Below are 12,257 nucleotides of genomic sequence, written 5' to 3'. Positions count from 1 at the left end.
ATTTGCTTAATGTTCGGTGTGACCTGTTGACATATAGCTTCCTCTTAAAGATGAATGTCACTTTACCTGGAAAGATGGTTGAATTAAAATAATTTATTAAATATAATTAATAAGATAAAATATTATATTTAATTTATAATTATTTATTTTTTTTATAATTATCAAATCAATTATAAAAATAAAAAATAAAAAATCAACAAACTTTTCAAATATAACTATTTTAGCCAAATTAAAATATTCAAAAAGCCGAATAATTAACTAAAATAGTCAACTTTCCAAACAAAGCCCTAATTTACCCAAATAAGTAAATAAATAAATACTTTATTTACACTGCTGGAAATCGCACTTTTAGCGGCGTTTAAAAAACGCCGCCATATGTATCAAAAACGCCCCTAATTCCTTTTGTGGCGTTTAGTACCAAACGTCGAAGCTGCGGCCGTCGCTGTAACTTTGCGACGTTTTAAAAACGTCGTGATATTAGTAAAGGCGGCGTTTTTTAAAACGCCGCCAAATGTCCCACCACACACACGCTGACGTCACCAACAATATTTAGCGACGTTTTTGAAACGCCCAACAATATTTAGCGACGTTTTTGAAACGCCGTCGTATCTGTTTTAAAAATATTACCGTTACTGTTGAGGGATTAGGAGGCGTTTGTAGAAACGCCGTCATTTCTTTTTTTTTTTTTTTTTTGGGGGGGGATATTATGCTAATTTTATTTGATTAAATTAAAAAGAATACCTGTAAAAAATATTGAATTTAGTTTCTCATTCAATTAATAAAAAAATACCTATAATAAAACTAACATACAAAATATTAACTCTCATTCAAATATCTATAATAAAACTAACATTTAAAATAATAACTCCCATTCAAATAACAAATGAAGCATTAATTCAATTTCACATTAAAAAAAAACTAACATTTAAAATAATAACTCTCGTTCAAATAACAAATGAAGCATTAATTCAATTTCTCATTAAAATAAAAACTAACAAACCGTGTTTAAGTAAGAGACTACAATTTGTAAAATTTTGATTCCAGATCTGCTAAAATGAAAAATCCATCCATCTTGTCATAAAACATAACCCACCAAACTCAAATCTTGTCTCAAAACTGCCACAAAAAGTAAATTAACTCCTCTTGAAACAAAACAATTAGATAAAGATATTATACCAAGACAAAACTCAAAGACAGAAAAATCTCACTGGGAGACTCCCAACCACTTTGAGAAGTTTTCAAACTCGGTGTAATCGCTGTCGGAGATCATAGTCTGGTACTATGCCTTTCCTGCAGACTTGCTTTTGGTAGCCTCTTCCTGTTAATGATGAAAAGGTCAAAATTATTCATTTAGAAAAAAGGATCCAAATGAGGCCAATTGTCTACATATCAGTTTCTATGCACTGAATGATTGACAGAACTGAATATTATTACAGCAAAGTGATCAGAAATACACGTACACAAGTATAGTCTCAGTATGCACTTCTAAACTACTGAGCTAAATCATATGGTACTAATTATGGTACTTAACTAGGAACACTTTGTAATATTGCTGGGATTTGATAAGCAGCATTTTGACTAAAGATAAAGAATTTTCTACAGCCATAAACTGCACTGAGCACCATTAACAGAGGATATAACCAACAGGTGTAAACAATTCGGACTAGCCACCAATATCATGTATAATATAACCAATAAGAAACATGACACTAGAAAACTGAAGGGAAATGTAAATAACATGTAAGCTAAATATTATTCACATTTTGTTTCCCTTTTCTTTTTTCCCCCTCCACAAACCCCCCACCAAATTGAAGATCCGCAACAATTTTCATGACACATGGGGGGGCGCAAAGTATATAGTTTAATATATTTATTATGTTATACATATGAATACTTAATAAAAAATAATAAAAATAAAACATAGCACTAATTTTTAAAGTTTAGAGGATAGATTAATAAGTATAAATCTACATTTTTACCTTGTTAGTTCTTCTGTTTCTTCTTATTCTTCTTCTCTTTCTTTGAAAGGTGAACCTATATTTAATAAGAGCAAGTATTGTAATTAATAAGATATGTTATTTGTCAAAAAAGCTTTTGATTAAATGATTGCTCACCTCTTGGGATGAAAATGCATGAGATTGTTGTTGATGTGACATTGGCCGAACAGTAGGATGACTACTAAGTGAATCCACAACCTATCATTCAATAAGAGGCTTAAGTTGTATATTCATAGTCACAGAAGTCAACCATGCAAGTGAACAATTATGTCAAGAAATGTTTGATTAAACATCTTGCAAGCTCATGTAATTCAATGAAGTCATCGACTGGTCTAATAAAAAAGTTATTCTATTCTAATATCATAAACACATATGGGTCATTCATTCCATGTAAATGGACAGTCCAGATTTATTTGTGACATGACTATATCATTGTCACATATGATAGTTAATAATTGAAGAGTAATGCATATATTAAACAATCACACTCGTGATTGGTGATACCTATCCCATATCATAAAGCAGAGTGAACAATGATTAACATAAGATTAACATGGATGATTATATAAATAACATATGTATATGTATGTGGATAGCCATGTAATGTTTAGATAGAGTCAAAAGATGAGGGGGGTTCACACCAAATTAATATGCAACTTGTTTGGTGTGCAAACTAGGGAGGGGTTTTCCAACACCAGTTCAGAGTATGTGTGCTTCCCAGCTGTGATATTCTAGAAAACTCTTGTACCTCTTGAGCAAAGCCATCTAGGGTAGGGAAAGTGTACCAACATTGAAAAAAATCGCTTACTGAAATCATTGATTTCAATACAATCAATGAACCTTCGTTATTCTTTTGTTTCAATTATCTTATTATGGTAGACATGTCAACAAAAAATATAATCCAATGATATGAATTTAAAAGCAAAATAATATCCATTACACATTCCAAAATTAGATCGTTTTGTTTCAACTTTAAATTTGAATCATTCTATTATCACAACAAGACCATTGCAGAGATCGATGACAGGGGATCCTAATCCTAATAAAACTAATACTTGAGCCTTAAAAAATGTTGGCTAAAGACCCAACAAACTTGTAGTAAGGACAACACCAACTGATTAGTTTAAGGATATCTGTCCAGTTAAGGATACACATGAAGTACACTCATGTTCAACATAACAGAATACTGATCTTATGGGTACTTCTTTAGAATCAAAAATAATTTTTTTTGAAAAGTCATTATTCAAAATAGATTTGACTGGAGCTCTGAATTAAGTAGTCAAATCTTTTCAAAAATAATAATTTCTCAAATTTGAAAGCATGAATGAAATACACTCATGAAGTAATTATTTTTGGGTACAGCTCAGATATCTGTCCAGTTAAGGATACACATGAAGTATACTCATGTTCAACATAACAGATATCTGTCCAGTTAAGGATACACATGAAGGATATACAGGTTTGTAAAGCCTTCATTTTCTATTGATCCTTGATTTAGGCAATTTTTTTTCTTAAGGTTAATGGATCATCTATCATGCTATATTAACTAACTTTGATTCACTCCAAAGCCTTTGACGTCCTTTACATAAACATATGTTAAGTAGGAAGAGTCTTTTGGAATTGTTAAACCAAAATTACAAAGATTAACAAACAAAATGAATGAGAAAGTCAATTATCAGAACACATGGCCACCATGATCTTGACCGATATCACAAAGCATCAAATCAAAAGAACTCACCTGAATTTTGTGTATATATATAGTATTTGATGGGAAGGCCAACAAACAGAGTTGCTTCTGGTGGCTCTTTGCTTGGGTATGTAAGTTCCAAAAACTACACACACTCAGATATCTTCAATACATGCATACATATATATATATACTATTCACTTAGCTACACAGTGAATCTTATTTTTGGAACAGTTAGTTGCAAAACCAAGTGTTGTGGTATCTTCATGAGTACTTCATAAACTTTTTTTGACTTTATACTGGTGGCTCACCTAAAGCAAAAAATATCAGATACTAAGCACGACACAACATTTCCCACCTAAAATCCAAGCAAATGATTGAAAATCTAATTTGCAAGCATGGGAAAAACAAACCCACATCTAAAATTTTGAAAATATGTACTAAAAATTTGCATAAAATTTCTGAAACCCAATTCACTAAAATTTCTGAAATGTCTAAAAAACAGAATTCATAAATAATCTTTTTCAAGAACAAAATGGGAAAAATAAACAAGAGTTCTTTCGTTAAAGGATCCATTTTCCAACCAGAACAACACTGGTACATTAGAACAGCTACCAGTTTACTTTTAAACAAAAAAAAAATAAGCATCCCAATTTAGCCATCACCGTTCAAACCAGTAGGAAAAATATTTTGAATAAAACAACTAAAACTTGTAATTTTGGATTACTTACCAACACATCCTGAGACAAAGCTAAGGTTGTCCTCCGGTATCAACGTTCTATCAAATCAAGAGCGAAGGGAGTAAGGTGGCATTCAAGAGCCTACTGTTGCCCAAGTACCCAGCCAAGTTGACACCTACATGGAAAACCAAGAAACGAGTAGACCTCACATTAAGATGAAAAGATTTATATTGCATTTCTTCATATCAAACTCATGTTCCAACCTAAGTTCTCAATCTTTTCCATAAAGAGGGAAAGTGGGGTACTCCAAGCTAAGTTCAAAATAGTAGGTGAACTGTACAAATATTTTACCTCATACCTATGCCAATACCATATTCCAAATCCATAGATTAGAGGATATCGTAACATAGTATCAACTATCCAGGATAACAAGACTAATAATTCATTGCATAAATGATAAAACAACTAATTAAGTTCACCAGATATATAAACTTACCCTCTAGTACTTCGGCGAAGACAAACATTATGAGTCCTGAGCAGACATATTGTGGCACAGAATACGGAATTACTATATGGAAGCTCAGTAGTATGCCGATGCAAACCATAATTTCAGATGCTAATAAAATTTGCCTGCAATCAAATCAACGACGAAAAATGAATCAGCACGTTGTGATAAAAGTTTTGTAACATGTAATGAACAGAGAACTAACTTCTTGTACGAAGTGTTCAAGTAATATAAGGGTATTGCAACTATGTTAGGTTATGTGCACAAGTTAACTTATCAGCAAACAAACCCAAATAGCATACATATTGTCAATTCTATATCCATAAGTTCCACGACTAAATCAGTGTTATCATGAAAGTAGGTAAGCCATTAGATTCAGAAATTTTTAACAAGAAATTAATTTCTGATGCACACCATCCCTGCTAAGGTGGAGGGTGAGGCAGGAAGCAAAAGTGGAAGAAAAGAAAAATTTACATTGCAAAAGCCTCTATTCTTTTTTCTTTTCCTTTTTTTTGCAGAGAAGGTTTGCAAGAATATCGGGGTGGAAGTTCTATCAATATTACCTTGCATACTAATAATATGTAGATTGTTGGTAGCAAAATAATATGTAGATTGTTGGTAGCTAAATCCCAATTGCAGTAATAAATCAAATGGAACCAATCCTACGGCGAGTATCAAAATTCAAAATATCTTCTCATTAAGCTGTTTCGGTTACATTGGAAATGGAAATGTTTCAGAAACATTTTTGGAAATGTTTTGAATACACAAGGGAATAAGTGATTTAATCATTCTTATTTTATTTTATCCTTTACAGTTTCTTAGATTATCTAATAAATTTAACTTTTTTCTTTGTTCTCAAAATTTTTCTTTTGACAAAAAAAGATACAAATAGAAATAACCATATCATTGAATATTCATAACCAATATAGAGCAGCTCATTGTTCGGATATGTTTCATAGTGTTTTGTGTTTCTATGTGCTTTTGTGAAAATATTGGAATGTTGGTATTTCACTAATGTTTCATTTCGGTCTCCTAGGAAACAGAAATGCTTCAGTCATTTTGATGAAAATGAAATGAAATTTGGGTCCTTGTCCTATGGCCTAAAAAGCCTTGCCAAATGCCACAATTGGTCCTATCAATCAATAAGTCCCGCCGTTGGTCAATGGTTAATATCACTCCACAGCCATAACATTCAAAAGAAAATACCATGTTTTCTATATCATGAATAAAAGAAAATACCTCCCAACGACCAGTTAGTACAGTTCACTTCTGCTGGAACCCAACCCAACAAAATTACTCTACAATTGAGATATGTATATATTAAAAAAAATCTTTATTGTTTTATGTATTTCCAAATTTCAAAGTGATTTACTTAACCAACAATATACGGGTTGTCGATTTTCCCTTTTTTCATCTTGTAAAGAAACACAATTGACACTAAATTGTCTATTTAAACACAGACTTCAGATCAGCAACTATAGCGAAAGTCTTTAACATTATAAAGCACACCTCCCATAAAATTACCTGTCTTCAAACATGTTGCTGATGTAGCTTCCAACAACAATGTTTACTGGAAGAACTGTTAGACCAAGACATGCAAGAAAAAGTGCCACTTTGCTCGTGGACCAATGAAAGTAGTATGTGGTGATGACGCTAGATTCTGAGAGTAATACCTCCATTGCATATTTTCGCATGAAATAAATCAGCAATTGAACCTGAAAACATCATAGAAATCTTTTAAACCTCACCAAAAGAGAGAAAGAGCAAGTCAATCTATCAAAAACTGGCACTACAAAGCTATGGCAGGAGTTTGAGACTAATACAAGAAACTATCAAATGACATATTAAGAATAAAGCCATTAGATCAATTGAGGGACTATAGGGAATAGAACATGCATTTAGAAGTATGGGATGTAACATACGATAACAGCTGGTACATAGAGCTAGGCCGGGGACTAAATGCAATGGCAGTAACAGCTCCTATATGTCCACGCAAAACTGAAATAGGAAATCCATCTGGCAAGCGCCACTGTAACACACAAGAAAAAACTATTAGGTCACCAAGGGATAAATAGTATGACGGATTTATATTTTAAGTGTAAACTGGAAAGAACCCTTACAACTTGAATGCTGTAGTCATTTGAAGCAGATGCCACCAAAGCATTGTTTGAACTTACAACCAAGTCAGTAATGTCACCCTTTCAGTAAAATTAAGAAGAGTAGACAAGTAACACAAGGAATGAAAATGGAGTTCCATCCAAACAAACTGAATATGGCAATATATAAACTATTAATGTTGTGCTCTAAAAGCCAATAATTTAATCAAACTTAAGCCTCTTACTGAATGATAAATACAATAAGAGCCATCACTGCAGAAGAAGTCACCTGATCAATAATATAAACTTAAGCCACCTGATCAGCCTGCATGTGAGGCTGCTAAGATACATACATACCCAGCTGCAGCAACCACAGATTCACAGCTACAGGCAGAGCCATCACTGCAGAAGAAGTCAGCATTGATATCTTGTTCATCACAGTTCTGTTTTCCTAAATGCTCTTCAGAAAATATCTGTAACAAACATAGCAAAAAAGGGCTACCCTGTAATGTTTGTTAGATGGTTAGAGTGTTTGTTAGCTGAGTTAGTTACTGCATTAGTTACTGAGTTGGTTAGTTAGTTACTGAGTTAGTTAGATATTTTCCTATATAATATCTTGTACAGTGTATATGTGATTCATTGAATAAAAAGAAAAGTTAGAAAAGTCTTTCATTCTTTTCAGAGGCCAACGCAAGTATAATAACAATATAATAACAATATAATATCTTGTTTTCTTCATTCCTGTCAGCTGCACCATATAATAACAATACTAATAAGAAAAGAGCAAACAAAGCTTATAAAAAAGCTAAAGAATAAAAGACACTTTTTACTAAATTTAATAAAAATGGTTGAGGCCTCACAGTTCCAAGAGTTAGTAGACTTTTATTAATATAGGATCCTTCCTTTTGACGCACACCGGTAGTTTCAGCCTTGGAGCTCTCAAAACCTGCCAGATCAATGAGGTTCTGCATAAGTAAAACACAGAGAGGCCAAATTAAGAAAACAATGTTGGCATCACATAAAAGCCTAAAGCAGTTACTTATCCATAAGGAAATAAAATCCTAAAGCAGTTGGCACAAAATAATTCTAAAATTAAAAGCCACAGAAATATACCAGTTGTGACAAGTTTACCGCTCCACCTTCACAATTATCACCACAAGGGCTACCCTCTATTGTCTGTCAAATATGTAACAAAGGAAAAATTGATCAGCAGAGAAAATAATTATAAAAAATAAAAATAAAAAAGCAAAAAAGCAAATAGTATTTGACACAGGATAAGAATATTCAATCAAGACTTTTGCCTAGTTTGATCCAAGCTAAATTTTCTCAAGACCTCATTTCAACATTCTACATTGAAGAACTTGCTTGCAAAAAAACCTTTGTGGGACCAATTTTATGACATATTGAATTTCCTAACCTAGAAAAAATGGTTTTCAAGAAAAAAGAAATATGGATTTTGTGACAAATTTGTCAATCAAAATAGAAAGTACTCTTCTTAACCTATTAAATGAGACATGCATTGAACAATTACACTTCATCCCCAACAAGTGAGATATTCTTCTAAATGGGCCACTGAATTCTTGAAAGTTAGCCGAACTAAGTGATAAATGTCCAAGTCACTCGAGAATGAGTAAGATCAAATCATTATATGAATAAATTTGGATAAAATAAAAGTAGAATCAACATATACTTTCATATGCTCATGTGTGTGTCTGACCATTGCTTGTGTCATAAAGAAATACTTACATGCATATTTTTAACAAATTTAACTTAAACATACCATATAATCTGAAAGCAATAATATAAGTTAGTTAATAGCTAGAAGAAAAGCGCTGAAATGCAATGATCAATAAATATATCAAAAAATAAAAATAAAAGGAAGAAGTTATACAAAACAACATACCAGTGTAAATATTGTATGGCTTCTGCTACTGAGTAAATTGAAATTTGTGGAACCGACATGTCTGTGCTCTGTTACCATCAACTAAAATCTTGTCATAAAGTTTAAAAAGAACTTAAGTAATGGCAATAAAAAAATTACTGCAATCACACCCATAACTAAAAATGCTAGCAATGTAAAGAACATTTAATCAAAAAAATAACTCGAAATAATTAAAATATTTTATTTTTGTAGTTTACAGCATTCTAAATCAATCCTCAAAAATAGTTTATTATGCGACAAGCATTCAAAGCACACTATTTCAGATAGTGAATAAAAGTTCTTTACATATATTTATATATATATAAATCAACCAGCTTCACTTGGATCCATTTCTTCCCCTCTAGGAAAGAAGAAAAGTTCTTTCTTTTTCCATTTTCTGGATCAAAAAGTTCGAGAACTGCATGACTTGGGTTGAACTTTATATGTAACATTCAAACTTGAGTCAAATAGTAGTAATTCAGTCGGAAATACATCAAGTCAAGCTGGACTGAACCTTGCCCTTGATCCCTTCCAAACTTGGAGTTAAATAATTTATGCACAATGCAGTGACATGTTTCATCCTTATAGTAGTAAATTCAATAGAATATATTCCAAAGATTATTTTGCATTGTTCTTTTTCATTTGGGTTCTTCTCCAATAATGACTTTAGAAATGAACTCTACCATGTTTCTTCTGATCTTTCTACAGCATATGCACACAGCATCTCATCTGATCTTTGTTGATTTGGTAGACTGCTAAGTCTTGCATGTCGACAGAGTAGGGAGTACAATGCAAAGGTACCACCTGAACTATGAAGGCAAATTTGACACAGGAAAAAGAAAAAAATAAGAAGAAAAATTAGAAAAATGTGTAGTTATGTGCAGATTTGCTAAAATGAAATGAAAGTGATCTCAAAGGAAACGTTAAAAATGGTAAATTTTTGTCGAATCTTCTCTCAAAACGATGAAAATAAGCACTTTTGATTATCATTTTGAACTGCTAGGAGCCAAATCAACCATATCCTTCTCATTTCTGTTTGTAAAGTATTACTCGAAGGAAAAATAAATAAAAAACAGCCCAAAAGAACAAAAGAACATCTTGAAATGAGACATAAAAATAAATAAATACTGCCAAACAAGCCCTAATATGTTACTCTGTTCTTTTAGTTCCTTCTCAACACTATATTGTATATTTACCAACAAAAAACAAAGAACAGGCAATGAAACAGAGCATATACAACTCATCAGTGAAAAATAATTACTGAAACAGATCACATACAACTCATCAATCACTAAAATAGAGAGAGAGGGGGGGGGGAGGAAGAGCTTCAGAGAGAGAGAGACGGTGGGGCTCACCTTAGTAGACGATGGCGAAGACCGATCTGAATCTCTGAATCTCTGCAATGAAATCACTAAGATGAAATCGCTCTGAATCTTTGCGATGAAATCATTGAGAGGAATCTCTGAATCGCTCTGATAAAGGTTTAGAGAGGCTTGAGAGAGAGAGATTTAGAGAGAGAGAGAGTAGATTTAGCGATGAAATCACCGAGAGATTTTGAACCTTCGTTGGTGCTCGCTACCTTGCTCTGAGAATGAACAAGCGGTAGAGCTTCGAAATCGCTCAGAGAGAGAGAGAGCGCTCGAGATTTGGGTCTTAACTTAAGTGAGTGTCAGATTCAAAATTAGGTTTTGAAAAGAGGAGGAGACCAGGCGAGGAGACCAGGCGCGTGTGGCACAACACATTTGGAGGCGTTTCCTATTATAAAACGGTACCGTTTTTTAAATAAATATGCGACGTTTTATAAAAACGTCGTTAAATGTTAAAAAGCCTGACGTTTAAAAATGCGTCGTGAAAAAAACGTCGCCTAAATCCCTTTTTCCTGTAGTGTTAAATAGCCAAACAAAGGCAACAACTAATTATCCTAATTAATTTTTTCAATATGGCTCTATGTTAAAGTTAAAATAATAATAATAATTAAAAAAAACTGACATAAAATATGAAATGCATCTCAGGTATATAATGAACTTTATAGCTTTCCACGCCGTAAAATTAACTCGACATCTAATGGTGCTTGAAAATTTTTCAACACTTGGGAATTGTTTGGGAAATTAGTGGTTTAATGAAAAAGTTAAAACAATCACTGTAAAAAGTTAATTCATTCTCTTTATACTCTTTTGCGTGTATTTTGATAAAAAAAATTAAAAAAATCACTTAAAAAACGTAAATTCCTAACAAACTCTTAGATAAATCATTATAGTGTGCTTGATTTTACTAAACCCTTGTAATTACTAAACCCTTGTAAAATTGACGCTTTTGATAATAAAAAATTATTTAATTATTTAATTTTTTTAATAAATCTTAGTTGATGAGTTTGTTGGCTTAATAATTCAGACCACCTCTACCATGTTGTCCGTAAAGTGCAAAAATCTTTTATCCTATGTTCTTTTTTTGTTTTAGGCCAAGTTTGGCAATTGTAAAATAATCTATCTTTTTATCTTTTTTCCATCACATCACCTTTCTACTTTTCTGTACATCTTTTCGTAAAAAGACAAAAAATACACTTATTTAGGTCATTCCAGACAACCCTTTAATATTATAGAAGGTTAGTTTGTTAGTAATGTTATATTATAATTAAAGGGTTGTCATTACTCCATCAATTAAAACTCTTGACATTTCCTTCACCACATTCAAAGGTGTAGTTACAAGTAGGACTGAGTAAAGAATTTGAAAAATTCACAAACCGAACTGGTTTAGTCCAATCTGATAGGTTTGATTTGATTTTTCTAATCCGTGGTTCGATTCTTGTTTGGAAGATTAGAGAACCGATCTTCGCGAATTAGTTTTAGATTTAAATTCACGGTTCCAAATTGAAACTGAACCAGATCGTATATAACTTAAGCGATATACTTACTATACATTATGCATATAATCTTACCCTCTTATACATAAAATAAAACTAAAATTCATATCGTTTCAATTTTCTCTTCTCTTTTTTGTGCTTCTAGAACTGATTTTTTTAATTATTTAGTATAATTTTAGTTTTGTGTGGGTGTTGATTTCTGACCACAAAACCAAACGGGGAACTCAGCTGGAGAGCATCGGCAGAATAGATTAACCTTGAACAACCTGTCATAGAAAGATAAGAATTCGGCGGTAATTCGTCTACTCGGGAGCACTCCAACGATTAAGTCAGTAATCAATATCTCTCACAGATAGCAAATAGTGCTTCAACTCACAATAAAGAACTTCCTTCTCACAGTATCTCATACATACTTGAGACCCATGGGGATGTCTTGCTTCTATAGCCAGCACTGAACTGATCCCTGTAGATGCCTCACTTCAGTGAGCTCAAGCTCAATGTTCATCTTGGA

The 12,257-nt window shown here is 32.5% G+C and overlaps 1 protein-coding gene across 14 annotated transcripts; it reads right to left on the bottom strand.

Annotated features, from left to right (window-relative positions):
- Positions 1-949: 949 nt before the first annotated feature.
- Positions 950-10,766, bottom strand: LOC114273155 (SPX domain-containing membrane protein At4g22990). Of its 14 annotated transcripts, none has more exons than XR_014364304.1 (15): positions 10,242-10,550; positions 9,570-9,695; positions 8,869-8,949; positions 8,079-8,141; positions 7,826-7,930; positions 7,255-7,438; positions 6,990-7,135; positions 6,792-6,898; positions 6,394-6,584; positions 4,861-4,994; positions 4,416-4,539; positions 3,736-3,829; positions 2,115-2,195; positions 1,980-2,034; positions 950-1,318 (listed from the first exon to the last, which is right to left on the bottom strand). XR_014364304.1 is itself a non-coding variant. In XM_082920354.1 (14 exons), exons 9-14 carry the CDS (start codon positions 6,561-6,563, stop codon positions 1,280-1,282), a joined length of 573 nt encoding a protein of 190 aa, XP_082776480.1. In that variant the 5' UTR covers positions 6,564-6,584; positions 6,792-6,898; positions 6,990-7,135; positions 7,255-7,713; positions 7,826-7,930; positions 8,079-8,141; positions 8,869-8,936; positions 9,570-9,695; positions 10,242-10,766; the 3' UTR covers positions 950-1,279. The 14 variants fall into 14 exon arrangements, 6 of the variants coding, with proteins under 6 accessions (XP_082776480.1, XP_082776482.1, XP_082776484.1 ...); XR_014364305.1 differs by having other exon boundaries at positions 6,990-7,067; XR_014364309.1 differs by having other exon boundaries at positions 6,990-7,067; positions 8,869-8,956; positions 9,570-9,690.
- Between the last annotated feature and the right edge of the window lie 1,491 nt (positions 10,767-12,257).

This window comes from Camellia sinensis, chromosome 3 (genome assembly GCF_055761805.1).
Source record: "Camellia sinensis isolate YWXY chromosome 3, ASM5576180v1, whole genome shotgun sequence".
NCBI classification, from domain to species: Eukaryota; Viridiplantae; Streptophyta; class Magnoliopsida; order Ericales; family Theaceae; genus Camellia; species Camellia sinensis.
The sequence above is the reverse complement of the archived record's forward strand: the minus strand, read 5'-3'. Positions and strand labels throughout refer to the sequence as shown.

Excerpts from the sequence above, each read along its gene's own strand:
- LOC114273155 (XM_082920354.1), bottom strand. The coding sequence starts at position 6,563 with ATGCGAAAATATGCAATGGAGGTATTACTCTCAGAATCTAGCGTCATC. Across the intron at positions 3,830-4,860 it reads CTTCGCCGAAGTACTAGAGG|TTTTTGGAACTTACATACCC; the intron begins GTAAGTTTATAT and ends GAGTGTGTGTAG. Across the intron at positions 2,196-3,735 it reads TATATATACACAAAATTCAG|GTTGTGGATTCACTTAGTAG; the intron begins GTGAGTTCTTTT and ends ATTGAATGATAG.